Below are 27,179 nucleotides of genomic sequence, written 5' to 3'. Positions count from 1 at the left end.
ATTACTCCACTTGTCTTTTTTCAGTTCTTCACTGATTCCCAGTTTCTTTAAGCTTAATGGTACCTCAGGGCTTTTGCACATGCTGTTCCTTCTGCCTGGAATTCTGTTTCTTCCCCATCCCCACCTCACCCCCCACCCCTCCCCCTCCCCTCACCTAATCCTTTCCCCCTTTTTTAGATCTAGGCTTTTCTAACCCTTCCTAGACCTCCAGCTCCAAGTTGGTCCCCCTACATTTCCCAATGTCCACATTTGTCTGTTGCCTTAGCAGCTACCATACTCAATTATTAGGCGTTTCTGTTTATGTTTCTTGCCTGTCTTCCCGGCTAGGTTATACATTACCTGAGGGCAGAGGCTCTGACTTCTGGCTCTGTCCCTGGCACAATGTTTGGACAATAAATGGATAAACCCCGGAGTCATCCAACCAGAAATCATCCAGTCTGTAGTCTCCCTCCAGAGCTGAGGAACAATGGCTTGATCAAGGTCACAAAGCTAGTCCTTAAGTGCGAGAGACAAGACCAGCCACCATCGCCTCTAAGCCTTGAACTGGGTCCTCTTGACGATGGGTGGCATGGACTTCACAGGGGCGGGACGTGGGGACAGATGCCTACTCTCTCCACCAAGTCTAAGAAGCAGGTACCATCAGCATCAGCAGAGCATCATCCCCATGCTACAGATGAGGAAACTGAGGCTTAAGACACTTGGTGACTGGCCCGATCCCCCCAGCTGGGAAGTGGGCGAGGCGGAGACCCAACCCCAGGGCTGAGGCCGCAGCGGGTGCTCGCCTGGGGGGGGGGGGTGCGGGGGACCCGGCGGCGCGCCGCAGAGGGGACGGGGTGGGGCGGGGGGCGGGGGAGGCGGGCGGCGCGGGCGGGCGGGGCGGGGAGGGGAGGGGAGGGGAGCGGGCGCCGCCACAAAGGGGCCGCCGTCGCGCCGCCCCGTCCCGTCCCGTCCCGTCCCGCGGGGGGAGCAGCGCCCCGACCCGGCCCACGCCCGCCGCCCCCTCGCCGCGCCCGGCCTCGGGTCTGGTCTCGCCTCGCCGGCTCGGTCGGGCTCTCCCCGTGTCCCCGGCCGCCCCTCCCGGCCGCCCCGCTCCCCCGCTCCAGGGCTAGAGGACCCGCGCCCCGACAGACGGACCTGCGGACCGAGCGACCCGCGCCGCCGAGCGGAGCAGCCCGTCACCATGGTAACGCTGCCAAGGCCTGGACCACCTCTGTCCCCCTCTGGTGGGGGTGTCCAGGGCGGATCCGCCCCACCTATTATGCTATGACCCTGGGTACCTCGCCACGGGTCTGTGTTAACTGCCCCCCAGCAGCAGTGGGGTGGGGGGGCGGGGGGCGCCCTCTGGCCCTGTGGTCTCTCCACTCTGGGCCCTGTCTCTCCAGCCCTGAAGGGGATGGATGACTGTGAGCTTTGATGTTGCCCCCTGCCAGGCTCGGATCAGAGCTGGTGCCTATAGCCCTTGGGCCTTAGATGAAACATTGCATTTTAGACTTGGGGCTGAGGATAGGTGTGTCCACTGTCCCCACGCAGGGTGGGGATGGGGATGGGGGTTAAAGGCTCTTCCCAAGTGCTCCGTGGAGAGGAGGGAGTGGCTCATCCAAACTTGGGGTGGTTTCGCCGCTTTTGACTCAAGGCAGGAAAGTGGGATGTGCACATTGTCCTGACACGAGGTGGTCTCGTGGGAACTGGGTGGGGAGGCAGGCCTAGGGGGAGGGGGAGAAGGAGAAGGAGGGCAATACTTCCATACTGTGGCTTCCTCGGCTGGCCCTTCCATAAGGTTGAGATGCTCTGGGAGGTGCCCGCGCTCCAGTATCTGGGAACAGGGAATGAAAGAAAAGTCTGTTTTCAGGGAATCCCAGCCCAGGTCCAAACAGGCGCAGGAGCCCCAGGCAGAGTCACGGGAGCAGAGGGGATTTGGAAAAGTGCTGTGAAGACAGGCCAAGGCTTTAACCCTTTGACTGATTCACCATGTGAATTTGTGTGGGTTTTCACTAGGTGCGCATTCATATGCAGAAGACTTCTATTTAGATGAGAACACACTCGCAGAGTACACCAAAGCGTGCTCCCATACTCACACGGCTGAACAGACATGCCCTCTGATACACACACACACACACACACACACACTCCGCTTATCCACGTGCTCTCCCTACTGCTAAAATATGGGTATACACCTGCACCCACACCAGAGACATATTGCAAAACCAGGCTGCTGATCCGTACGCCAGCAGGACAGGTGTACACACACATTGCTGCCCGAGCTGTTTGACAGAAATCTTCATAAGCTAATGGTTATTCACCTCTCACCACTGGCAGTGCTCTGTGCTAGCCAGTTTACGTGCAGGAGCTTGTATAACTCACACCAGCTCTAAAAATAAAGCTGCTGCTATCTCCACCCCACAGATGGGGACCTGAGGCTCTGGGAGCTTCAGTGGCTGCCCAAGGTCACCCAACTAGGAAGTGGGAGATAGGACAGCCTGAATTCTGAGCAGGCACTCAGCTGTCATGGCCACTGCAGAACCACACCTGCACCACGTAGTGTTTGCTAAACCTTCCTTAGTTTTGGACCTAACTCAGTTATTCCTTTTAGAATCCAGAAACTCCTTGCTGAACATCAGACCCTCAGATCAAGAGTCAGGCCCTGGGTGGCTCCTGGAAAAGGTTGAATAACTCTTTCCTAAATAGGAACGATGGACAGACTTTTCTCCCACCTTTGTTACCTGCCCACCTCTGTACTTCAGTCCACTCTGACCTTGGTTCAGAGCCTCTTCTGTTTCATGTTCCCTCCTGACCCAGGGCCTTTGAGTATGTTGTTGCTGCTGGGTGACACTCCTTCACCTGAAGAATTCCTATCCATCCTGTAAATCTCCACCCAAATACCATGTCCCCAGGAAAGCCTTTCCCAATTTCCCTGACTCCCACTCTAGCATGCCATGGATCTTCCCTCCATGGACCTATCACAGTTATTCTTTTCATGGCGTGATTTGAGTAGAGGCTATTGTAGTGTTCGGGGCAGCCCAGTGTCAGAGCATCTTATGACAAAAGCACTCTGGGCTTATCTGGTTTCACATTCCCGGACTTTTAGTATTATCCTAACAATTTTTGCATTTTCACTGACTGGATAAGGTAATATGAAGAAATAACAAAATCAGAATTATTCAGTTAATATTTTTCTTTTAATCAACTTACTTTATAAACTTAAAGATATATTTAAGACATTTTATATCACCACCATGAAAAATTAGTATCCATCGTCATAAACACAAAGTAACTGTTAAAATGTCTGCAATGAAGGCGAATTTGTGTGTTTGCAAATTCTGGCTGGAGGAGATTGGCTGTGGACGATCCCAAGGGGGAGGACTCTCTTTCTTTCCTTAAAAGGAATAAGCAGGGAGTGTCTGAGAGGTGTTTTAAGTCCTCTCCAGAGATCTAAACAAGAGTTGGGGTGGCTTTCTGTGATTTCCTGTGGAGCGTGTGTCATCCTCCCCAGCTCATCTCGTGGGTCACCTGTCATCCTACCTTGCCCTTGGAGAAGAGCTGTTTGAATCCAGTTCATCCCACGTTGCAAGAGCACCTGCTTTACAGCGTTCCTCCAAAGCACCTACTGTGTGCCGGGCCCCATGTGAGGACTAACCCCGGGCTCCCGCCCTGGAGGTTTATACACCCACTTGCTGAGATTTCTGGGCTGGGTGATGAGTGATAGGAGGCCCTCTCTTTGCCTGGAAGCACAAATGTCATGGAAAGAGAAGAGATGCAGGTTGAGAGCAGGGCTCTGAAGGATGGGAAGGAGCTCACCCAGTCCGGGGAGGGGCGCAATGTGAGTTCAGGCAGTACTTCTCAAAGTGGGGCATCTGCCGTGGGTCCTGGGTGGGGAGACTTTAGATGAACATTTTTATTTTATTGTTTTTCATCTTAGTGAGTGGTAGAAAGTGATTTAAGGAGCACAAACACATGATAGTCAATAAAAATCAGTGGATTTGAGTTGGCAATGAATTGACAAAAAGACAAAATGTTGAGTAAATAATAATCAATACCAAGGAAAATAAATTAGGGTGTGTGAGCAGCAAGAAAAATTCATGCATGTGGAGCATGGGTGATTGGCCAGCCCAGGGCTAGAGTGTCAAGTGTGTTAGAAGAAGCAGGAAAGGTACGCCGGTGTAGATTGACAGCCAGTAGCAGCAGACTGAGCTGCTAAGACTGAGTAGGGAGCCACTCGAGGTTGTTGAGCAGTGGAGGGTCACAGTGGCATCTGTGTGCAAAAAGGCCATTGTAGTGGCCAAAGGAGAGGCTGGCCTAGGGAAAGGGCAGGAAAGCTGGTAGTTGTGTGCCAGGTTCATACCCTAGCTCTACCATTTACTGGTGGGAGAGCCTTGGGCTCAGTTTCTTAACCTGTAAAATGGGAATAAAAATACCCATCCTGGGCAGCCCAGGTGGCTCAGCAGTTTAGCGCTGCCTTCAGCCCAGGGCCTGATCCTGGAGACCCCGGATCGAGTCCCACATCAGGCTTGTTTCATAGAGCCTGTTCCTCCCTCTGCCTGTGTCTCTGCCTCTCTCCCCCACCCCGTGTTTCTCATGAATAAATAAATAAAAAATCTTAAAAAAAAATACCCACCCTAGAATTGTTGGGAAGATGGAATAAAATAATGTTAATAAAATAGTGGAGAGTGCTTAGAATAAAACCTGATACAGAACCTTGCTCAGTAAGAAGCTCTAGCTATAACTGCTATTATCATAATGTATTTTGGGTGGGTGATGGTGAGCCCCAAAGCAGAGGCAAAGGGGACAGGGAGACAAAAGGACCAACACGAAACTAAGCACGTGGACAGGTGAAGGGACTTGCTCAAGGTCACACAGATGACACATGACAGAGCTGCACCTGAATGTGGGTCTTCTGACACCCACTTGCTTCTCAGCTCACTGCATCTGGGCTGTTTTTCCAGTTTCTGAAAGTGTTTTTTTTTTTTTTCTTCTTTTGAATAAGGAGCCAATTCTCACTCATACCTCCACCCACACAAAAATAAAAAGGATTTCAAGCAGGAGAAGTTTTAGTTGGACACGAGCAACAACTTCCTGGCAGCCAGGGCAATAGAGCACTAGTTTTAGAATCTCCAGCCTGGAACAGTTCAAGAGGAAGGTCCCAGGTAGTTGAACCTGATGGTCACAAGCTGACATGCACTGGCCTGTATCTGGCCCACAGATGTGTTTGGTCAGGCTAACCTTTAACATATTGGGAGGCTTTACTAAAGTATCAGCAGACCCCGCTGATGTTGGACGAAGGCAGCACTCAGTGGGAGCTGATGAGGTGGGGCATGCTCTACTCCCATCCCTTCCTTGATATTGAGGCTGACTGTTGAGGGCCATTCAGGAAGGGGCCAGAGGGGTTATTTTTCTCCCACTTGACCTACTTCTGTCTTCCAGGTCACCTCTCAGCCCTCCCTGTGGGCATTTGTGTCTGCGGCTGGTGGTTTAGATTTTTCCTGGGCTGAGTTGAGGGATGGATGAGACAGATCTTTTTAAACTTTCCCACCATTGGAGGGTTAACAGATCCCATTCAGAAACCATGTCCCAGCTCCAAACCTTCCTGAGCCTGATTATACCTTGAATTCTAGAATGGCCCTCCTGGAAGCATCCTTCGAGATAGATAGATAAGCCCAATGCTCCCATTTTACAGATGGGGAAATTGAGGCCACAGTCACCCCATGAGTCGAGGGTGGAATCTCCCTTTCCCTAGGCATCCCTGCCATGGAGGAGAGGAAGAGGACACTGCCTACCTCAGTTTTTCTCAGCCTTCTCTCTTCCCAAGCTAGGAGGCGCTGATGCTAAGAGGTTCTAAAAGCTTTGTCTGGAGCAAATGGATAAATCTGGGCCTTTAAGAGGAGTTCAGCACACATCTCAGAAAGCCCAGCTAACAACATCTGGTGAGACCATTTAAAAAGGGAACAGGCCTTAAAAACACATACAATCACACTTTTATTTTCCCCCCTTGATTATAAAAGCTACACAAGCTGGTTACCGAATGGTCGGAAAATCCAACAAACTGTGAAGAAAATGAACCGGGTGACTTCCAAGGTCCCTGCCCCGCACAGTGCTCAGGGGCGACCGCAGTGGATGCTTGATTCCATGTCCTCTTGGCCTCCGCACATTTTTACGCGGTGGAGATCACAGGGTCTGGGAATTTTTTCTTTGAAAAACATCCAATAGTCAGAAGAGTGGTTGGTTACCTCTGGGGTGAGGGAGTTGCCTGGCAGGGAGCCTCTCTCTGAGGTGGTGGCAATCTCCTATGTGGATCTGGGCAGCAGTCACAAGGAGATGGGCTTATGTGAAAACGCATCAACTTGTTTATTTTGCTTTGTAAAATAATAGTGGAGGGTCATTGCAAAACATTGATCCAGAAGTGTAGAAACCTCCTTCCTGGGATGCCTGGGTAGCTCAGTGGTTGAGCGTCTGTCTGCCTTTGGCTCAGGGCATGATCCCGGGGTCCTGGGGTTGAGTCCCACATCCAGCTCCCTGCAGGGAGCCTGCTTCTCCCTCTGCCTGTCTCTCTGCCTCTCTCTCTGTGTCTCTCATGAATAAATAAAATATTAAAACAAAAACAAAAACAAAACTCTTCTTCCCCCCACAGGGGATATCTCCTTTTCTGTGTCCTTCGGCTCCACAGTAGATCCCTTGTGGCCTGTGAGCACGTCCAGGCATTGGCCCTGCAGCAGGATCTGTGGGCCCCCTTGGGGGTTCCTTCTCTGCTGCCAGGAGGGGCGGCAGGAGGGCTGCAGGGCTGCAGAACGGCTCTGCTTGGCTCCCTCCTCCCTCCTCCCTCCTCCCTTTTCAGCTTCACGCTGGCTCCTGGCTCCTGCCGAGGAACAGTTAAAGGCCCAGCCTGGCTGCGCTCACTGGGGAGGAATGGAAACACATCGATTAAGTTTCACGGAAATCATTTTGAGGGGCCCGCGCCTGGCCAGCGGTGTTTGGGTTCCTGCGGGCCCAGGCTGGGCTGCCGGATTGGTTTTGAGTGGAGAGTGGCCAGCTTTCCTTCCTGCGGGTTCCTGGGCTCCTTACTGTGTGCTTATCCTCATACTTGGATAGCTTATGAACCCCTGGGGTTCAGGCCTGTAGCAGGTAATGGTCTGGCCAAGAGCTTGGAGTCCCATTAACTTGGAACATTCTTGTTTTTTACTGGCTGCCCCTTAAAATTGTTATAGTGTGTGGCCACTGAGCCCATTTGTGAAAGCCAAAGGCATCCCATCTGCGAGCTTTAGTCTGCGAGAAGTAAACAGCTTGAAACACTGCAGGAGAGGCCGCTGGGAAGGCCACCCCGAAGGCTGGTGGCTGCCGGTGGCCAAGGAGGGGGGCGGGCAAGGCCCCAGGGGGCGAGGGCAGGGGGTGGGGGGGGAAGAGGGCGGACCCAACTGGCCAAGACTGGGTTGGATCCTGGCGCAGCCTTTCTTCTCCTCTCTGCAGTCTTAGACCTGATCAGCTTCAGAGTAGGATGTTCCCTCTGCTCCAGGACCGTTGTGTGGCTAAGCCAGGGAATGTGAGTGCAGGGCCTGGTACACGGCAGGTGCCGAGAAGCTGCTGTTATTCTTGGGGTGACAGCAGTGGATTCAGAAAGGGGTCAGAAGGGGAACGTGTCTTCACACAGAGGCGGTGACTCCAGCTTTGACAGGAGGAATAAAAACAAAAAGACAATCCCAAAAAAGGCAGCAGTACCTTTACCTTTCCTCCATCATCTCCCTGAATCCGCAGAAGAATCCTCTGAACAAGATAGGATAGGCTCTAGAATCCTTGTTTACAGATGAGGAAACTGAGGCACACAAGACAGAGATGGTTAGCTCAGTGTTGCTCGGAGGTTGGCACACAGACCGTAGTCGGGACACAGGCTGTCACAGACTGGAGCTAAGTAACATGGAGTCGTGTGGGTGGGAGACTCAATCCCTTTAAATATTTCTGTGGTGTTCTGAGGTCCCCAAAAGAAACCCCCCCCCCTCTCAAAATAAGATGTCTTCACCACCTTTCTAATGCGTGGCAAGCTTGCTTTGGAAGAAAGAGAGAAAATTGATGAGCCTTTAGGAGGTGACCAGATGTCCTAGAATTTATTTATTTTTTTTTAAATTTTTTTTTAAAATTTATTTATGATAGTCACACAGAGAGAGAGAGAGAGAGAGGCAGAGACACAGGCAGAGGGAGAAGCAGGCTCCATGCACCGGGAGCCCGACGTGGGATTTGATCCCGGGTTTCCAGGATCACGCCCTGGGCCAAAGGCAGGCGCCAAACCGCTGCGCCACCCAGGGATCCCCTGTCCTAGAATTTAATTTAGAAAATATATTTGTTCTCATTACTTACTTTTTCTTTTAAAAAATAGTTTATTTGTATAGAACTAGACCAGTAAAGAAATATATTTTATATAATAAGTGTTATTTATTCTATAGTTATATGTTACTTTATGGAAATATATACTAATGTAAGGTATATCCTGTGGCTATAATGATAAATACATATGATAAATATAAATATATTTATATAAATAAGATAATACAAAAACTGCCCAATGCATCATTGGTTTATTTTTGGAGTTCCATTCTGTACATGCCACTTGATGATTTTCCACGTAAAGTAATACCATTATAATAACCACAGTACTGGCCACAAGCATAACAGCAATGGCTGTTGCTGAATGAGCACCTACTAAGTGCTAGTCCTGTAGAGAGACCCTACGTGTCTTACCTCATTTGGTCTTGATCAATCGTTTCAGGCACGTACCTCGCAAGTCCCGGTTTTCCCGGTAAGGAAATTGAGGCAGAGAGAGCTAAGCAACTTGGCAGTCACATAAGCAGGAAGTGGCAAGAGCCAAGATTTGAACTTGGGCAGTCTGGCTGCATTCTCATAACCAGTATGGTGGTGTAGGGTCTCCATTTACAATGCAATTATGTAAGGTTTTTTTTTTTTTTTTTTTTTTTTAAAGTGAGTGATTTGGGGATCCCTGGGTGGCGCAGCGATTTAGCGCCTGCCTTTGGCCCAGGGCGCGATCCTGGAGACCCGGGATCGAATCCCACGTCGGGCTCCCGGTGCATGGAGCCTGCTTCTCCCTCTGCCTGTGTCTCTGCCTCTCTCTCTATCTCTGTGTGACTATCATAAATAAATAAAAATAAAAATAAATAAATAAATAAATAAATAAATAAAGTGAGTGATTTGAAAAAAACAAACCAACCAGTAAGAGCTAATAGTACAAATGGTACTGGCATATGCTAAACTTCATATGATTCATATGCTAAACTTCAATGATTAAATTTCCACAAACAAAAGGAAACAAACCTAGCTCATCTAGGCGTGCACTCAGGGAAAGGGGCCCTGAGAAGGAAAGCACCTACTGAAGGTGGTGGCACAGTGACTTGGAACTCAGGAAGCAAATGCCCTGGAGAGGCTGGGTAGGGTGGGGAAGGCATGGGGCAGGGGAGGGGTGCTGCCTTAATTGACTTAGTGTGTCCATGTGTTCACAGATGTCAGACAAGATCCTCTGTCTCTGGGTCCCCATTCCCACTGCTGTCCTCAAGGATTGCGTCAGTGGAGGGTACCTCTTGGGGTTTTGGCCTTGCTTTGGAGGGAAAGAGCACTAGAAGAGGCGGCCAGGCCAGATGAGCCTTTCCCTGTTCTGCTAACTGAAGATGTCCCCGGCCCAACCTTGCCTAGCACCTCAATGTGAACGTAGCCCTTCCTGGGCACGTGTGCTTTTGACATCAAGTACCTGCAATACTTCGTCCCCGCTGAGTTCACGCCATGTCGGTGGCGAGACCCTCCTTCCTTCAGAATGCGGGCCGTAGACAGACATTCATTGCTTCTGCAAACAGTGGTGGGGACCCTACCCTGTGCCCAGTGCTGTGTGGGTACTGGGGCTCCAATTGCCCCAGGCTAGCGCCCCCTGTTTTATAGCCTCCTGGCATTGGACTCGCTGGGGGGTAGACAGTGTTTTATTTCCCTGTCTTAAGGGACCTCATTTGTAAAAATGATTTTTCTGCCCCACATAAGCTCCCTTTATGCTGGATTCTCGTTCATTCCCGTCTTCCTTTGCATCCCTCAGTGACAGGTGGGCCCAGAGCTTACAACCAGTCTGGGCCAACCCGAACGGCCTCCCCTGGGCTTCTTAAGAACTGAAGATTGTAACCCGTGGGTTCTAATACTACACCTGATTGGAAACCTCCGGTCTTGTCCAGGCTGTTTGACAGATGGGAAAACCTGTGGTTCAGAGAGGGACGTTCTGTTTGTCCTCCCACAGCGTTTACTGAGCAGGTATTTTGGCCCAGGCCCCGCGCCAGGAGCCCGAGGCCCTGGAGGAAGAGGAGCCGCCCGCTGTGGCAGTTTCGAGGGCTGCTGGTCGTGGTCGCAGACTTCGTAGCCCAAAGCAGCCTACGGTTATTATCTCACAGCTCTACAGACCAGAAACCCAACACGGGGCTCACTGGGCTCAGATCGAGGTGTTGGCAGGCTGCCCCCTTCCGGGGGACTCCAGAGGAGAATCCGCTCACCTTTTGCAGCAGCTGGGAGCAGCCCACATTCCTGGGCTCTTCCTCTATTTTTAAAACCAGCAACATGGTCTCTCTTGGGTCCTTCTTCCGATGTCACCTTTGCCCCTGACTCCCGCCTCTTCTGCATCCTCTCACACTTTGGAGGCCCCTTATGATTGCATGGGACCCACCTGGATAATCCAGGACACGCTCTCTATTTTAAGGCTGGCTGATTCACAAATTCACAATGCTTATTCCAACTGCAGCTTCCGTTCCCCTTTGCTTTATGAGGTAACATACTGATGGGTTCTGGAGATTAGGCTATGGGCATCTTTGGGGGCCACTATTTTGTTTACCTGTCCTGTCCTCGGGGACCCCAGAGCCCTTGAGGGAGATGGCAATCAGCATGGGAACTGCTATGATAGGTGCACCGTAGAAGCTCCACACTGGTGGTGTGGAGGAGGGAATTCAGAAAAAATCTGATGCTACAAATGAGGCCTCACCTGACTCGAAGAATGAGAGGGAGTTAGCCAGGTGAAGAGGGAGTGGAAGTGGAGGGCATTCCAGGAGGAAGGAACTTCAGGTGCAGAGGTAAGCAAGAGAATGCATGCAGCACTGTGGCTGAAGCATGAGAGAGGCCAAGGGGCTATGAAGATCTCAGGGGACCTGGATGACCGGAGGCCGATGCTTTCCTGAAGGCATCAGGGATATTTTCATGGTCAGGTTGGCATTTGAGAAAGATCACTGTGGGTTCCTAATCTAGAATGGTTGGAAGTGAGGCAGCCTAAAGGTTGGATGGCAATGAGGAGGGGATTCAGTGGAAGAGACAGAGACCTGGGTCAGGGCAGGGACAGGGGACCAGAGCAGAGCTGGTGGGTGAGCTGCTGCAGGTGAGAAGAGTATAGGACACGGCTGAGGGGTGTGTGTGAACAGAGGAGGCAAGAGGAGGGGCAGGATGGGGAGCAGATATCTGGCCTGGGAGTCTGACTGGACTGTGCCGTCATCACTAGGGTAGAGGCATGGGCATAGGGACATATTGAGTGGGTTTAGGGACGTATTAAGTTGAGTTTGATGTGTTGATGATCTGTGCCTGGTGGACATCTAGGGGAGGCATCCAAGAGGCAGCTCGTTATATGAGTCTGGATCTATGAGCTCACATATCCATTACATTAATTTGTATCAATCAGTTATTGCTGTGTAACAAACCACCCCAAAACTTGGTGTTAAAAAACAGCAATTATTTATTATCACTCATGCACCTACACGTTGATGCATCTGCACGTTGACTGCAGGTGGGGCTTCACTGATGGCTCAGCTTCAAACTGTAAGTCCGCAGGTTAGTCAGATGGTAGGATCTGGGGATGCTGGCCTCCCCTTCCCTCTGACCCTGACTTGAATGCCCCCCATTCCTCCACTCCACCTCCAACCAGTGGATGACATTGAGTAAAGACTACAGGAGGTGAAGGAATGAGGATGTCTTGAGGAAGAGTATTCTAGACAGAGGGAGCAGCCAGTGCAAAGGCCTTGAGGTGGAATGATGCCTAGTGTGTTTGAGGAATAAGAAAGAAGGCCAGTGTGGCTACAGGAATAGGAAACAGGGTGGAAGAGGGCTGAGGGGTAGGGGTAACAAAAGAGAACAATGAGTTAGGAGCAGCTTTAGTCATATGGGGCCTGGAAGGTCATGGGAAGTGGCCACTACCCTTATTATTACTGCTACGATCACTTTTCACACTCTCCTCCTATCCCCCACAGGACCCCCCATCCCTGGACACAGCCATCCAGCATGCCCTGGCAGGCCTCTATCCTCCTTTTGAGGCCACAGCGCCCACCATCCTGGGGCAGGTGTTCCGTCTCCTGGATTCTGACTTCCAGGGGGATGGGCTGAGCTTCCTTCTGGATTTCCTTATTCCTGCCAAGCGCCTGTGTGAGCAAGTGCGTGAAGCAGCCTGTGTAAGTTGGAAGGGATGGTGGGGCCGGGGGACAAGCTGTCCCAGAACCAGGGGGCTGGAGATGAGCAGAGCAGGAAGTGAGCTGGTATGTGTCTTATGTCAGAGCAAGAACTGAGGACGTGGGATGATTCTCCAGCTACCACTGCCTGCTCAAAGGGAGGGGTCAGCCCCCCGGTGGAGCAGGAAGCTCACTTGGCCCTTTGCTCTCTGGTATCTAGGAGTCAACCATGTTTATACTTTCACCAGCAGGGAGTAAATCCTGGCTAAAAGGCATCCTTGTGGGATAGCTCCTGGGGGCCTGCCCTGGGCTGGCACTGTGGGCATCACCAGACTGCCTTGGCTGAAGTGGGTCAGCTTCAGTGGAAATAGTAGACAATGTTCCAGATCTTTCCTGGAGCCCTTGAGGCCTCAGGACTCACTTTCTTCCCCAGAGACGTCTTTGAACCCAGATCTCAGGGAACCTCTTTAAGGCAAAGTGGAAAGAAAAGTGTTTGAAATAAGTCTCGTTGGCTGCAAATAACAGATCTTTACTCGAGGTGATCTGGCCTCAGTTTGACACCCAGGTTGATGGACCAAACTCTTAAGGGGTTTCTGTCTCTTGCCTCTGCTTCTTCTTGGTTGCCAACATCATTTTTATAGGCTCGATGTCCCCACAAGACAGGGATCAGCTCCTGTCCTAGAGAGGCGAAAGGACACTTCCCTGTCAACTGCAGATAGAAAAGTTTCCGGGAAGGATCCTGACTGACCAGGCTTGGGTCCTGTGTCCATCCCTGACCAATCACTGCAGCCAGAGAAATGAGAAAGCGGGGCTGGCCGGGCTTGCATCATATGCCTACATTTCTGTCAGAGATGGTGACTATTTTAAAGTTGGGGACAGGCCTTTGGAGACCAAACCCTCAGATGCCCTTTGCAGGAACTTGGCCACACCCTTCACGGGGTTGCCAACTGTGCTCTGCTCTGCTGTGGATGCCCATCCCCCTGCTGCCCCTGCCTCCAGAATCACTAAGAGGTTCACAGGTCCTGCCGGCTCTTGTGCATCAGGGACATGATACCTCAGGAGCAAAAAGTATGGCTCCTGGTGAGAAGGAAGATTCTCACCAAAAACCTGCTCCCAATTCCCACTTACCTACCCTGACACTATTTCATGCACATCCTGCCGCTCCTGACTGGTTCCCCATGATAAGCTCTTCAACCCTCTGCTTCCCTTTTTAGGCCATTAAAATTGCATTTGCATGGTCTCCTTCCCCATTTCTTCCAGGAACAAGGGTCACAACTTTTAATTTCTCTATTTTTAATTATAGGCAATCTTAATTATAATTATATAGATGAATTCATATCACCTCAGAGCCGGGGGTGGGATTAATAGCATGGCAGCAGGAGTCAGGTGCCCCGGGTTCAAAGCCTCCACCACTGTGGAGCCGCAGGATCACCTGCTGAGCTTCATTTTCCTTAATGGGAAAGTGGGAATGTTGATAACACAGTACCTACCTCACAGAGATGATACACACAGCCTGGCCCAGAGCCTGGCTTGCAGTAAGCACTGAGCAACCGTTGGCTGTGACTATCCCACTACTTCCTTTCTCCCTTGGAAATAAGAACTTGCGGCCCCAAAGTCGGTCCTGGTAATGGCCAGCATCCGGAGGCAGCCAGCACCTTCAACTGAAGTCCAGGGACAGACAGAGATGACTCCAAATGTGAAGGCATAGGCACAAGCCCTGTTTATGCGGCTATCAGCTGTGTGACTCTGAGCCAGTCCTCGCACCCCTTTGGGCCTCATTCATCCCCTAATGATGCCTAAACTCCCTGCCCCACCGACTTACTGTGAGGTTCAAATAAGTTGATCGTAACCGTCATCTCTGTGGTGCGTTGTTGTTTGCACAATGCTGCTGGGTTGCTCTGCTTCGTTCGATGAGAAGGCAAGAGAACGCGTGCTGTCAACAGCAGAGCGCTAAGTGACAGTAGCAGAGGAACTCACAGACTCGTGGAGGTGACGGATATGAAGGTTTCCTGGGATCACCAAACCTACAGTGTAGCTGTTGGGAACTGGTTTATCCACTCGAGGTAGGAGTTGGTCAGTTCTTAGTATCTGCCCAATTAATAATGCCAGGAAGCACCTGCTTAATGAATGGGAGCTTCTGGTTCATTCTGCAGAGGCCTCCCACATACGCATGCAAACGATAGAAGATTATCCAGGGTTTACTCAATCCACAGGACTCTCAGAGAGAGAGAGAGAGAGAGAGAGAGAGCTGTTGTCAGTTCGGTGGGGTGTTGTTTCTGTTGTTGCTACATGGTGTCACTGTTGGACGTGGGTCCCCGCACAGCCCAGTGGAGCAGCTCCATCAAGAGGGATCACTGTGTCCAACTGGCTCCAGGATGCCCCGCTGTGTCTACCTATACAGAGACTTGCTGGCACCTCCTGTTTAAAACAAACAAATGAACAAACAAAGTTTTGCCTCACCTGCCATGTTATTACTCAGTAAAGGAAAATAAAAAGTAAATCATAAACAAATAAATAATACACCTTCAAGCCCAGAGTAGTGCAATGATTTTTTTTTCAAGGTCATCCAGCAAATTTCCTGGCTCTTCACTCAGTCTTGTTTTGATTTCACTCTGTAATCTCTCCGCTTAAAAATTAGAGAATGGTATAAATGCAGCAACTGTCTTACTTTTTAATAAAAAATTCCCAGTTTTTCAAAGGGTAAGTGTCAAAGGACAAGGAAACTAATATTTATCGAACATCCACTTAGTGTATGTAGCCAGGCATTGTGCTGTGGGGCGCTGATAAATAAGTAGATAGATCAATCAATTGATTGATCTAGATATATCTCGCCTAATCCTCATACCAACGCAATCATATGATACATATTATGATTCCTATTTGCAGATAGGAAAGTTGAGGCTTGAAGCAATTATGTAATTTGCACAAATTAGCGATTCAAACCTTGGAACTCATGTCTCCCTGGCTCCAAAATGAAGGCCTTAGACTTGATCTTGGTTGAGAGAAGTTTTGGGTGGATGAGGAGAAGGGATCATGACCTGAGCAAGATGATCTTCACGGGAAAGGCACCTGCTAATTGGTGCCTGCCATTCAGAGTGTTTCTCCCTTGGGCCAGAAGGCTAGCAAGCATTTTTAAGGTCAGGGTCAGGCCTAGGGCGAGGCAGGAGAGGCACTTGTTCTCAGGATTGTGTGACTTACAAGGCCCTGAGATGGGCCCCTCTTGCCTCCCCCGGCCCCATCCCTGACCTGCCCCAGATCCCATCTGGAAGAGGGAAGGAAGTAGACCCATGGGCAGGCAGGGCCTTTCAAGACAGGATTCTCTGACGTCACCCTTCTGTCTGCAGGCCCCGTACTCACACTGCCTCTTCCTGCATGAGGGCTGGCCCCTGTGCCTTCGGGGTGAGGTCGTGGTGCACCTGGCTCCCCTCAATCCCCTCCTATTGCGCCAGGGAGACTTCTACCTCCAAGTCGAACCCCAGGAGGAGCAGTCGGCCTGCATCATGTTCAAGTGCCTCTCCTTGGACCTCCGCACAGTGGACACAAAGCCTGTTCCCGAGTCATCCTACCCGATACTTTTCACCTCAATGTGGCTGGAGGCCATCAACAGTGACTTTGAGGGAAGTCCCCTACACAACTGCCTGGTAGCCTCAGAAGATGGGATTGCCCCTGTGCCCTGGACCAAGATAACCAGCCCAGAGTTTGTGGATGACAGACCCCAAGCAGTGAATGTCCTCTCCCTGGCCTGGAGTTCCCTTCAATTAGAGGCACTTGATTTGAGCCGCCCCCCAGAGCTGCCCCAGCCCCGGGCCCCAGGCAGCCAGCTGCTGCTTACCCAGAGCTTGGCCAAGGGTAAGGGCAGGACATATGGAAACAAGTACCCAGGACTCATCAAGGTGGAGCAAGCCAGGTCTGCAAAGGTGCCCTATAGGATGGATGATGTGGCCATCCAGGACTTGGAGGGAGACTATGTCGCCCTCCTGGAGAGCAGAGGAGCGTCTCCCAGTAGGGAAGTGGAGACATCCAGTGGGTATCCTTTGGGGACCCTGGAGGGACGATCCAAAACTAAGGAAATCCCTTTCTCTCAAAGAATGCCACCCCTCTCAGGTACAAATGGGGGACCTTCCTTGAAAAAATGGGCTTGTGAGAAGCCAGCAAACTCAGAAGATGAGCCTTGCCTTTTGAGCTTCAGGAGAAAGGTCAATCATAAAGTTGACTCACCCACTCACGACTCCGAACACCAGCCCCCAGAGCCCTATCTCAGCATCCTTGAGAAACCACTGCCCTGTGCTTCTGGCCTTGAGACAGGTGGTTCAGATGAGTCAGCTTCCTCCAAGATGCAGGGACCTCTAGGAAACCCAGAAAATATGGTCCAGCCCAGGCCTGAACCAAAACAAGCATCCTCCCTGCACCTGTGCTCCCCTCCTGCTGCTCCGGCCCCTGGAACCAAGGTGGAAGAGAGGGCCAAACAGGGTCATGGGAGTCTTCTCAAACCTGGGACTGACCCTAGTCAGCATACCTCCTCTTCCAGACCCCCCACTCCTGGGCCCAGATTCTCTTTCTTGAAAGGGCAAAGGCAAGCCCCCCAGCCCCCTGAGAAAGCCTCACCCCAGCACGACGGGCCCTGGAAAGTCTTGTGTTCGCTCTACTCTCCCAAACCCAACCGAGCCAAGTGCTTGGGGAAAGGTAAGGTGCCTGCTCACTCAGGGATGTATCAGGATTTAGTGCACAGGTGACAGGTCAAAAAGCTTGACATCTCATGAATCTGGAGCTGAGCTGTATTGAGCTGGCCTGAGTCCACACTGAGCTCGGCCCCACACCAGCTAGCTGACCTTTAGTCAAGGTCTCCTCCATGCAGTGTGGGTCTTACCTGCCTCAAACAGTTGTTTTGAGGTTCAAAGACACACCAGAAGTAAGGAGCTTAGGGGCACCTAGCTGGCTCAGTGGGTAGAGCATGCAACTCTTGATCTCCGGGTCATGATTTTGAGCCCAACGTTGGGTGTGGAGATGACTAAATAAACAAATAAACTTAAAAAAAAAAAATAGAAAGGAGCTTAGCATAACATCCGCCACATGGTAAGAGATCAATAAGCTGTTATTAGCAATCAGAAGGTGCAAGAGAAGACATTTCTTGTGGGGAAACCCATATTCTGCTTAATACCCTTTTCTTTGTTGCTCTTCCCCAGCTGGAACAACTCAGACCAAAACATCTGGTCCAGCCGCTGACTCAGGCCCACTGACTGGGGAAAAGGCTGGCTTCCCAGAAGGCCCTCCAGAAAGAGGCCCCAGTCTGGACAAGGAGTCCCCAGGGCTGGAGCCCAGGATTGGGGCTCTGAGTGCGGAGCTCTTCCAGTCAAGGATAGCATGCCTGCCAGGTCCTCGGGGATCATGGGGCAGCTGGAGGGGGAGTGGAGGGTGTTGGGGTGGAGGCCAGAGTGGGGGGCGGGTCTCTGAGCATCCTTGATGCTGGTGGGTACGGAGAAGACAGGGAAGGTCCTGGAGGCTTGTGTTCTGGACCAGGCCTCCCTGGACTCAGGCTCTTCATCTTTCCACTGAAGGAGTTTGATTATATGAAAGCAGTTTCTAGATATCCATCTATCTATCCATCCATCCATCCATCCATCCATCCATTCATCCTACTTTCAGTGGCACAACCAGGGTGGTTGCGTTAGGTCAGTTCCCTAGAAGCAGGGCCTAAGACAGGGATCTTTGGGAAAGTGATTTGTTGTGTTGGTCTCAGGAGAAAGGGAGTGAAGGAGGCAGGACAGGGCAGGGGAGGAGCTAAGCAAGGATGTGGCCTGACCCCACGAGAAGCTCTGGAGTATGAATTACACGACAGAGCTGGTTCCATTTTAAGGCGTAGGGGACTGGTCTTTCATATGCTTGGGTCTGTTGGTCATCCACCCAGGCTGAGCCTGAGATGGCGATGCAGGGTGAGTCCGTGATCCACTTCCATTGAGGGCAATTCCCCAGAGGTGGGGACGTTTGTGAGCCAATACAGCCAACAGAAAACAGGGGGCGATGGGTATTCTGATGACGAGGGGATCTGAGTGGGGTGTTACCAGCATCCGATAGAGAAGGTGCTATCACTTCTGTTGAATATTTATTCATCTTTGCAATAAATATTTCTTTAATACCTGCTGTGCACAGCCAGGCCCTGAGCTTAGTACTGCGGATTCACTGGGGAACAAGTCTGATGTGTGCTCTGCTCTCAAGAAGTCTCTATCCTCATGGTAGAGAAAATGCAACAGGTTATTGTTTGTGTAAACAAACTGCAGCTGTGGAGCAGTACAGGGGGCTGTGGGAGGACCCAGGAGCACCCTGGCTCAGGCGTGGGGTGGAGGAGAGGTCAGGGAGGAAGGAAGAAGCAATAGGAAGCTCAGTCCTAGAGCACAACCAGGTGTTATCCAGGTGAAGGGGTGGGAACAGTGTTCGGGACAGAGGGAACAGGATGTGCAAATGTCCAGGGGCAAGAGAGACCACAGCGCTTCCTGTGACCTACTGTCTTGAAGTTCTATTTTACTTCATAGACTTTGACATCTCCGCAGGGTCCTGGACACTGCTCTGTCTTTTTGAAGCTCCTAGGAGGCACTGCCTGTCCTCTCCCTGGTCATCTTTGTTGAAACTCTTGCTGTGTTTGCCCACATTAATTGTACACAAAGGGTCTCACAGTCCTTTTAGGGCTGTCGTGTTCCAAGCGCTCAGATTTTTATCCATCAAAGGGCCCTGTTCTAGGAGGCAGGAGACCATTTTTATCAGCTTCCTGTGTGATCTCAGAAGAATCATTTGCCCTCTCTGAGCCTCAGGCTCCTCCTTATGTAAGAGGAGTGGAAGCAGATAGGACTTGGCTCACTGTCACTTTCCACAATGACTTGTAATTTTTGGACTTGCGACACACATTAATGGGTCCCGGGTGGCTGGAGCAGTGTCTGGTGCTCAAAAAGAATTTTTTGAGTGAATGAATATTCTCCATGTAGGTGCCCCTTCCATTCCCTCCCTTCATCTCCTTGTCTTTGGTGATCCTGTCCTTCGGTGATCATTCCCACTGGCTCCTCACACCATGCCACCCCCAGAATTACAGTACACTGCCCCTCTTTCTGGCTCACCCACCGGCCCAATTTTAATAATCTTCTAGTCCCACAGACCCTCAACCTATTGGTCCAACTACCTTCTCAACCTCCCTCTCCACCTTCATCATGTCTTCACTTCTTCCCAGCTCGGCTCCTGCTCACCTACTCAGAGATGTCCCTGAGGCAAGATTCTCCTCTCTCGGACCATTCCCACCAGCATAAGACATGCTGGCATATTGCCCATCTGTTTTCACACCTTTCTCTGACTGCCTGAAGCCAGGAAAGGTGTTTGGTTTTAAGAATCACATGATTAGGTTAGATCAGACCACTTGCATAATCCAGGCTAATCTTCCAACTGTAGGTCCTGCTTTAATCACATCTGCAAAGTCCCTTTGCCGGGTAACCTGGCATATAGGGCTCTCGATTAGGATGTGGGTATCTTTGCAACCACTCTACTACCACAGGCACCCAGCCTTTGGAGAGGGCTTCTCAGGCTTTGCATGGAGAAACCTGGAAATCAGAAAAAAGTGAACAAGGTCATAGGGGTTGAGACTTCACCCCAAGCTCTCAGTTGCATTGCACGTATCTTTGAAATCCTTTTTGTCTTTAAAATTTCTATTTGTTTTGTATTCTACTAAAGAATACATTCATATTTGCTTCGATATTAAAAAATGCTCTCAATTGCTTGCCAGTTAAATCACTCACCATTTCCCGCCAGACTGGGAGAGAACAATGCTGCAGAAAGGTGCAACAGTTTTTTGGTGACTTTTGGTACGCCCCCCTCCCCCAACTTGCTGTCCCTATTTCCACCTGAGACTCAGAACCCAGTGTGAACAGCGCAGCTCTGAGCCAGGGCTCCGAGGCACTAATGGTATTGGTGGCTCCAGCGGTCAGACAAGGGAGGCATCTGGGGCAGAAGGGCCTTGGAGCTCAAGGCACATCAGGTGGACAACTGCCCATCACTCCAGTGGACGCAGCCAGCATCTGCGTGCCCAGCTAGCTCTGGTGAGCAAACCCAATTCCAGGCAGTGCTTGTTGGGGAACCAGACACATGAGCTGATAGCCGAGTCCCAGTGTGGAACCCTCTGCTACTCAAAGTGTGGTCTGGGGACCAACCATACGGGCATCACCTTGGAGCTAGGGAGAGACACAGACTCTCAGACCTGATCAGAATCAGAATCTGCATTCTAGCATGATCCTCAGGCGCATGGAAGTCTGAGAGGCACAATTCTCATAATCTACACATTCATCAGTCACAGACATTGATTATCTGTTCCAATTCTGTGCTGAGTGCTGGGATATGATGAGTTTGAGCCAGTGTACACTGGAGCCCTAGTCTTGTGGGACCTAATAAACCCAGCCTACATTTGCTGTAGGAGGCTGGGTTCGAAGAGGGGCTTCTATAGAGGGCAGGGAGGAGGTCTTCCTGGAGAAGGTGGCGTCTAAACAGGGCTTGGAAAGATGAAGAGGGTTTCACCAGACAGTGATAGGAGGGGAGAAGAAATAGCACAGAAGAAGTGGGGACATGAGAAAGGATCAGACTACTTTAGGCAATGACAGTTGACCCATTCTAGCTGGGCCATAGGTGACAAGGGATGACACAGTGTATTAGTTGCTAGGGCTATCATAACAAAGTGCCACAGACTTGGTGGGGAGCTTAAGCAATAGGAATTTATTTCTCACAGTTCTGAAGTCTGGACAACTGAGATGAAGGTGTCATGTGGACCGCTTTCCCCCGAGACCTCTCTCCCTGGCTTGTGGAGGGCCATCTTCTTACATCTTCACGTGGTCTTCTGTATGGGTGTCTGTGTCCACATTTCCTCTTTTCATAGGGACACAAGTCCTATTGGATTAGGGCCCACTCCAATGGCCTCATTTTAACTGAATCACCTCTTTAAAGACCCTATCTCTACATACAGTTACATTCTGAGGTCCTAGGGATTAGGACTTTAACATAGGAAGGTGTGGGGAGGCGTGTGGCTGGCATGATGCAGCTCATAACACAGAGTGAATGAAATGGGCCCAGAAGAGTGTGCAAACCCTGGAGAGCCTTAAGTGCCGAGTTGAGAAGCTTGCACTTTTTCTTGGAGGCCATGGGGAGCCACGAAGGGCTTAGAGTAGGGCAGTAGCACCCAGGGAGCTACTGAGCTCTAGTCGCTGGTCTACAGAGATGAGCGCTCATCTGTCTGTGTGGTCAAGGGCCAGATCTAGCAAGACCCCCTCCCTCGCTGGCAGATTAGGGACCTGGCTCTGTGCGAGACTGGGAAGCCAGTTCCCCTCCCCAGGCCTCAGTTTCCTTATCAATAAAATGGGCCCAGGGGCGTGATGCAGCATTTCTCAACCTGACAGCCCCAGTGGCTGCCAGAGGATTTCAGAGGGACATGGACAGACATCTCTGACTTTGCAGGTTATGTCATTTTCTCATGCTTTAATCATTTCACATTTTTTGATCTTTTCTTATAAAACGTGTCAAACACACAAAAAAGTAGAAACTGTAGTATAATGAACACCCCCATATGATCACTCAGATTTAATAAAGCTTCACACTTGGGCATAAATGAAAGATCTTCATATTTTGCCTCTAAATACTTCAGCATGCCTCTCTCAGCCCTAAGGATATTTTCCCTAATAATTGCAACACCATTAGCACATCTAATGAAACTAAGTATAATTTCTATTACTATTCAACACCCAGCTCATATTCAAATTTCCTGCAATGTCCCCAACAAAATGTTTTTCGAATTTATAAGGGAGTATTAGGGGAAAAAAAAATCAAACTCATAATATCAAGAGGCTATAAAGTTAGATACACACACACACACACACAGAGATGGATATCTTTTAAATTTTTTAAATTAAAAAAAATAAAAATTTAAAGTTATGTCAAATTTGCAGACGTATGAAAGAAAGAAATGTTCCAGCAGTCTACACCCCTGTGTAAGACAGTGCTTGTGAAGGCAATTGAGTTTGTCTCCCAGGCTTCGTGAACCATAAAGGGTCTCATAACACTTACACACTTAGAGGGTCATGCCCACATGGAGTAGGCAGCAGCCATTGGATGGTTCTGCATGAGATGACTCTGGAGGGCCGGGCTCTGAGTTCAAGGTGCGAGGCAGGCCCAGTTTCCAGAAGCCTGAGCCTCCTTCCCCCTCTTCCCTTTCACCTTGCCACTCATGGGCCTCTTAATCCCTATGGGGGCAGTGGGCCACACAGCCCTGATTCCGGGGACAGGAAACAGCCTGGAGAGAACCAATGGGTAAAGTCTGCAAGAATAGAGAGCTGGAGCCGTGGGCCGGGGGCATAGACGAGGACAGAGATGCATAAAATAACTGCTGTCACCGAGCCCAGGGCTCAGAGTGTTTCTCAGGACCTTCTCCTTTAGTCCTCGAAATTAGTGAGTAAGCTCTATATTTTTTAATCCCCGTGTGACAGAGGAGGACACCGGCTCAGAGGCACACTGACTAGCCCCAGGACACACAGTGCGTCAGTGCAGAGCTGCCACTTGAACCCATCGGTGTGACTCCAAAGTCTGTTCCCTGAGCTGTGCCTCCCAGAGTGCCCTGTGCAGAGGGGGGTCCAGTCCTATGCAGGGGTGAGGGTCCCTCTGCATAGAGGATGGATACAGGGACGGCTTTCTGAGGAAGTGGTTTTTGAGCTGGGTCTTGAAGGCTGAGTTCAGAGTTCACGGGGGAGGAAGAAGGGGTACCCCAGGTGGAGGGACCTGGAGGCCACAGAGCAGGTTCCCAAAGAGAAAGAGGGCTCCACCAAAGTTCTCACCGCTCACGTGTGTCCTCTCTCCTCCAGGTGGTCGGGACAGGGCAGGGAGGCCTCTGCTTCTGGTGTCAACCACCCAGGGGGCCTGGGAGGCACCATGGTGCACAGTCTCAGAGGTCACCAAGCTACTCTCCTACCTGTGCTCAGTCCCCAGGTAAGGCTCTGGGCCAGCTGGCCACCCTATCCCCCTCTGACTTCATGGCCCAGAGCCAGGACCAGGCACTGAATGGAGACATGTCCTTCCACCCAGGCATCTGTTCCCAGAGCCAGTCGTAAGCCAGATGCTGGGGGGGAAACAGGACAGACTTTGTCCCTGCCATCACGGGGTTCCCAGTTGGGGGGGGGGTGCGACAGGGAGGAGATGGATGATGTGTAAGAAACAAAGTATGGACAAGCCCCTCTCAGGAGTATCAGTGAGGTAAAGAAAACAGGGGGATGATGTAGATCAGTGGTTCACAAACTCAAGCATACATCAGAATCACCTGGAGAGCTGTTAAAGCAGATCACTGGGCCCCACCCCAAGTTTGTCATTCAGATCTGGGGCCTAAGAATCTACATTTCTCACAAATGTCCTGGTGATCCTGATGCTGCTGGGCTAGGGACACGTTTTGATAACCACTGTAGTAGAGTGGGAACGGTGGGGAGCTAACTTCAACTGGGAAATCAGGGAAGGCATCCCAGAGGAGATGATCATTGAGCTGGCATCTGAATTATAAGTATTTGTTGAGCAAATGAGGACGAATGAGTGAATGAATGAATGAATGAATGAATGAATGAATGAATGAATAAGAGAGTGAAAGAATTAGTGTGTGAGTAATGGGTGATCCAGGCTGATGTGTAACACCTCCACTCCTCCACCTGAGTGACTTCATGTTGGACTGGCTGGGGAAAGGCACCATCCCTTCCTCAGAGGTCTGGCCCCCAGCTGGGAGGGTCTCAGAAGTGGTGTTTGCTCAGGACTGTGGGTATATACCCCAACCCAACCTAGAGGCTGTGTGGCTAGGGGTGGGGTGTGGAGGGACTGATGGAACCCTTTGGAACCTTCCCCACCTGCTCTACCCCATGGAGGCCATCACTGCCATCTGCTGGCCATTGAGATTTTTCTTCCTCTTCTCCAAGGTAGTATGGCTTTTCTGGGGGGAGATGGGACCTCTTTTCCTGTGCTGAGATGTTGGCCAGCATGGTAGAGTCCTGGAATCCCACCAACTTGTTGTGTGACCTGGAGGCGGTAACCTCCCTTCTCTGAGTCTCACTTGAAAAAAAGAGATGAGCAAATGGACTCTGATGACCACTGTAAACTGCAGAGTACTAGACCCAGCTTCACACTGGGCATGCTAGAGACTCAGCCCCTCCTCACATGCTCCTCAGATGCTCCTCACATCAGGCTCTGCCCTCCAGGGGCCTCCAGGCTGATAGCAAGGCAGGTGTGGAAGCCAACCGTGCTCCCAGCTTGATCGGCTAGAGGCAGGCGAGGTGCAGGTCATGACGTCATGTCCCTTCCAAGGGCCTCTCCTCACTGTCTGCCATGTCACTGCTCTGTGCCTCAGTTTCCCCTTCTCGGGCAGCGACAGTAGCAGACATTTATATTCCTCTTACTCTGTGCAGGTACTGAGTGTCTTCCACTAATGAACTCATCAGTCCTCACCACAGCCCATGGGGCCAGCACTATTATTGCCCCCATTTACAGATGGGGAAATCGACTCTCAACAAGATGAAACAACATGCCCAGGTGACCAGATACTATGGCAGCGTCGCAACTGCACCTCCATCCACACTGGCCACCTCTGCTTTTATCTATGAGGCCTTGGGTGGGGGGTGGGGGGTGGGCAGGTATTTTCCCAACTTGCCTGATCATCAGGATGGCCAAGGGCACTTGGAACCAGACAGACCCCCCTCCCTCACCCTGCACCTGCTGCCAGATGTCTAGGGGGATGGGGCAGGGCTGGGGGTGAGGAGTCGATTATTTTAACAAGTCCAGACAATTAGGCCCGTTTGGGAAATCCTAAGGTAATTACTGAAAAGTACAGCGCGAACCAGTGAGGGTGTTCCGGCTGCAAGTAACAAAGTCCATTCAAGAGGTCTCAACTAAAACGGAAATTTCTCTCTCTTGGTCTCCACTTTCCAGATCTTAGGGAGAATCTCCTAAAGGAGAGCCTGTCTTTCCAAGAAGTCCCCTCACTTCTCATTGGACAGAGGTCATATGTCATATGACCCCTACTTAAAGCAATCATGGGCCAGAGGAATTAGCTCATCAGCGATGACCTCAACCAATCATAAACCAGCCCCTCGGTGGGGGGAGAGGGTGCTGTTGCTTGGAGGGCTTTGGATTCTTGAACAAAATGAGGCTTCTGGCCACATGGAAGGGATGGGTTGAATGCTGGGCGGCTCACCTACCACGGCTGGGACAGTGGCTTATACGGTGTGACGGAGGGCTGTGTGAGGTCCTGTGGGGACACCAAAGAGAGAAGTGATGGACTCCACCTGCAGGGGGATCATGGAGGGCTTCCTGGAGTGGGGTGGGCATTGGCAGTTGGTCTTGTAGGATGAAGAGCTCACCGATAAATCAAGGCTTCTGGAAGCCAGTTTCCCTCCCCTTCCACTAGGTCCTTCCCTCTAGAAAGCCCAGCCCATCCAGCAAGACTGCCAACTCTGTCTACCACCCACAGGCCTGAAGATAAAACCAAGGGGCTGGCGGTTGTGATCGATGCCAGGAAACAGCCCCCACACCCTGGTCTGGTCAGTGCCCTGCAGTCCACCCAGGTGAGTAGGAGGCGGACAGCCTCAGCCTAGCAAGTCTTGGGAGCTCCAGGGGACTTGTGACATTCATGGAGCCCAGGGGGCTCAGAGCTGGGCCCAGGAGCCCCAGGCAGGTGCTCTAAGTTATAGGTACAGAAATCCCAGCGCAGACAGGCCTGAAGATGGAGGGCGTCCATTGGTTCATTGACTTGACAATCGGAAATTAAATCCAACTGCAAGTACGGCTGGATGCAGGGGCTTGAATATTGTCACTGAGACCTGGTTCCTGTCTCTCCACGCCTGGCTGGGTTCTCCTAGGAGGGTGCTATTCTCAGCCAGGTTCCCCACAGCTGTCATTTCTCATGGTCTTTCGTTTAAGTCCAGTAAGAAAGAGTGAGAGATTGCCTTCCCAGAGGCCCCAGCAAGTTTCCTTCTGTCTCCTAAGCTCAGGTGTCCATCCACCAGCCAATCTCTGTGGCCAGAGGAATGCGACACACTGATCAGCTTAGACTTGGGTGCCATGAGCCTCGTGAGCCCAGAATGCCAGAGGAAAGCAGAGGTTCCTAAGTAGCTGGTTTCGGGAGCAGAGGAAGTGGAAGGTTGGCGTATGCTTACCTAATGGTCCGATCTCTACTCCTCCTCCTCACTTTATAGATGGGGAAACTGAGGCCCAGAAGGGACAGGAAGTTTGTAACATGGCTTGGACCTGCTGCTCTATTGACTCCCAATGACTCACCCTCCAAACATGCCACATACATGTTCCAGTCGTGCCCCACTTCTTCTCTGTTTGCCCGAATCTTAGCAGGGGGGCTTGGTGAAGGTCTAGGCAGAGCCCCTCTGAAATGGTTCTCTCTGGCAGGCTCTGGCTCCAGCTTCCATCCGTGCTGTGCTCTACCTGGGGGAGAAGGAGGCTGCTCTCCAGCTGGAGACGTTACCTGGCATCCAGGTGAGGGAGAGGCTGAGCTGAGCGGGGGTGCAGATTCACCTGCTAGGGGTCACCGTGAAACAACCTAGTAGAGGTCAACAAGTTCAAGGTGGGATGCTACAACCCCGTGGCCTGCCCTCTGTGGCAAGTGTTCCCAAATCATACAGTTCACTCTCTCTGGCAATCCCAGCACCTCCTGTGGGGACACTGCCACATGACTGTAGTTGTGGTGGCATG

At 51.1% G+C, this 27,179-nt stretch overlaps 1 protein-coding gene across 1 annotated transcript in view; it reads left to right on the top strand.

Moving 5' to 3' along the window:
• Positions 1–886: 886 nt before the first annotated feature.
• KIAA1755 (KIAA1755 ortholog) overlaps positions 887–27,179 on the top strand; it is a 40,430-nt gene continuing 14,137 nt past the window's right edge. The window contains exons 1-7 of the mRNA XM_077873131.1: positions 887–1,183; positions 12,246–12,443; positions 15,785–17,123; positions 17,624–17,812; positions 23,312–23,435; positions 25,948–26,041; positions 26,877–26,963. Coding sequence (XP_077729257.1) covers positions 1,181–1,183; positions 12,246–12,443; positions 15,785–17,123; positions 17,624–17,812; positions 23,312–23,435; positions 25,948–26,041; positions 26,877–26,963 — 2,034 coding nt within the window. The 5' untranslated portion in view covers positions 887–1,180. The remainder of the gene's footprint in view (positions 1,184–12,245; positions 12,444–15,784; positions 17,124–17,623; positions 17,813–23,311; positions 23,436–25,947; positions 26,042–26,876; positions 26,964–27,179) is intronic.

This window comes from Canis aureus, chromosome 26, assembly GCF_053574225.1.
Source record: "Canis aureus isolate CA01 chromosome 26, VMU_Caureus_v.1.0, whole genome shotgun sequence".
NCBI lineage: Eukaryota > Metazoa > Chordata > Mammalia > Carnivora > Canidae > Canis > Canis aureus.
Note: the sequence above shows the minus strand (reverse complement) of the source record. Positions and strands in the feature narration are given on the sequence as shown.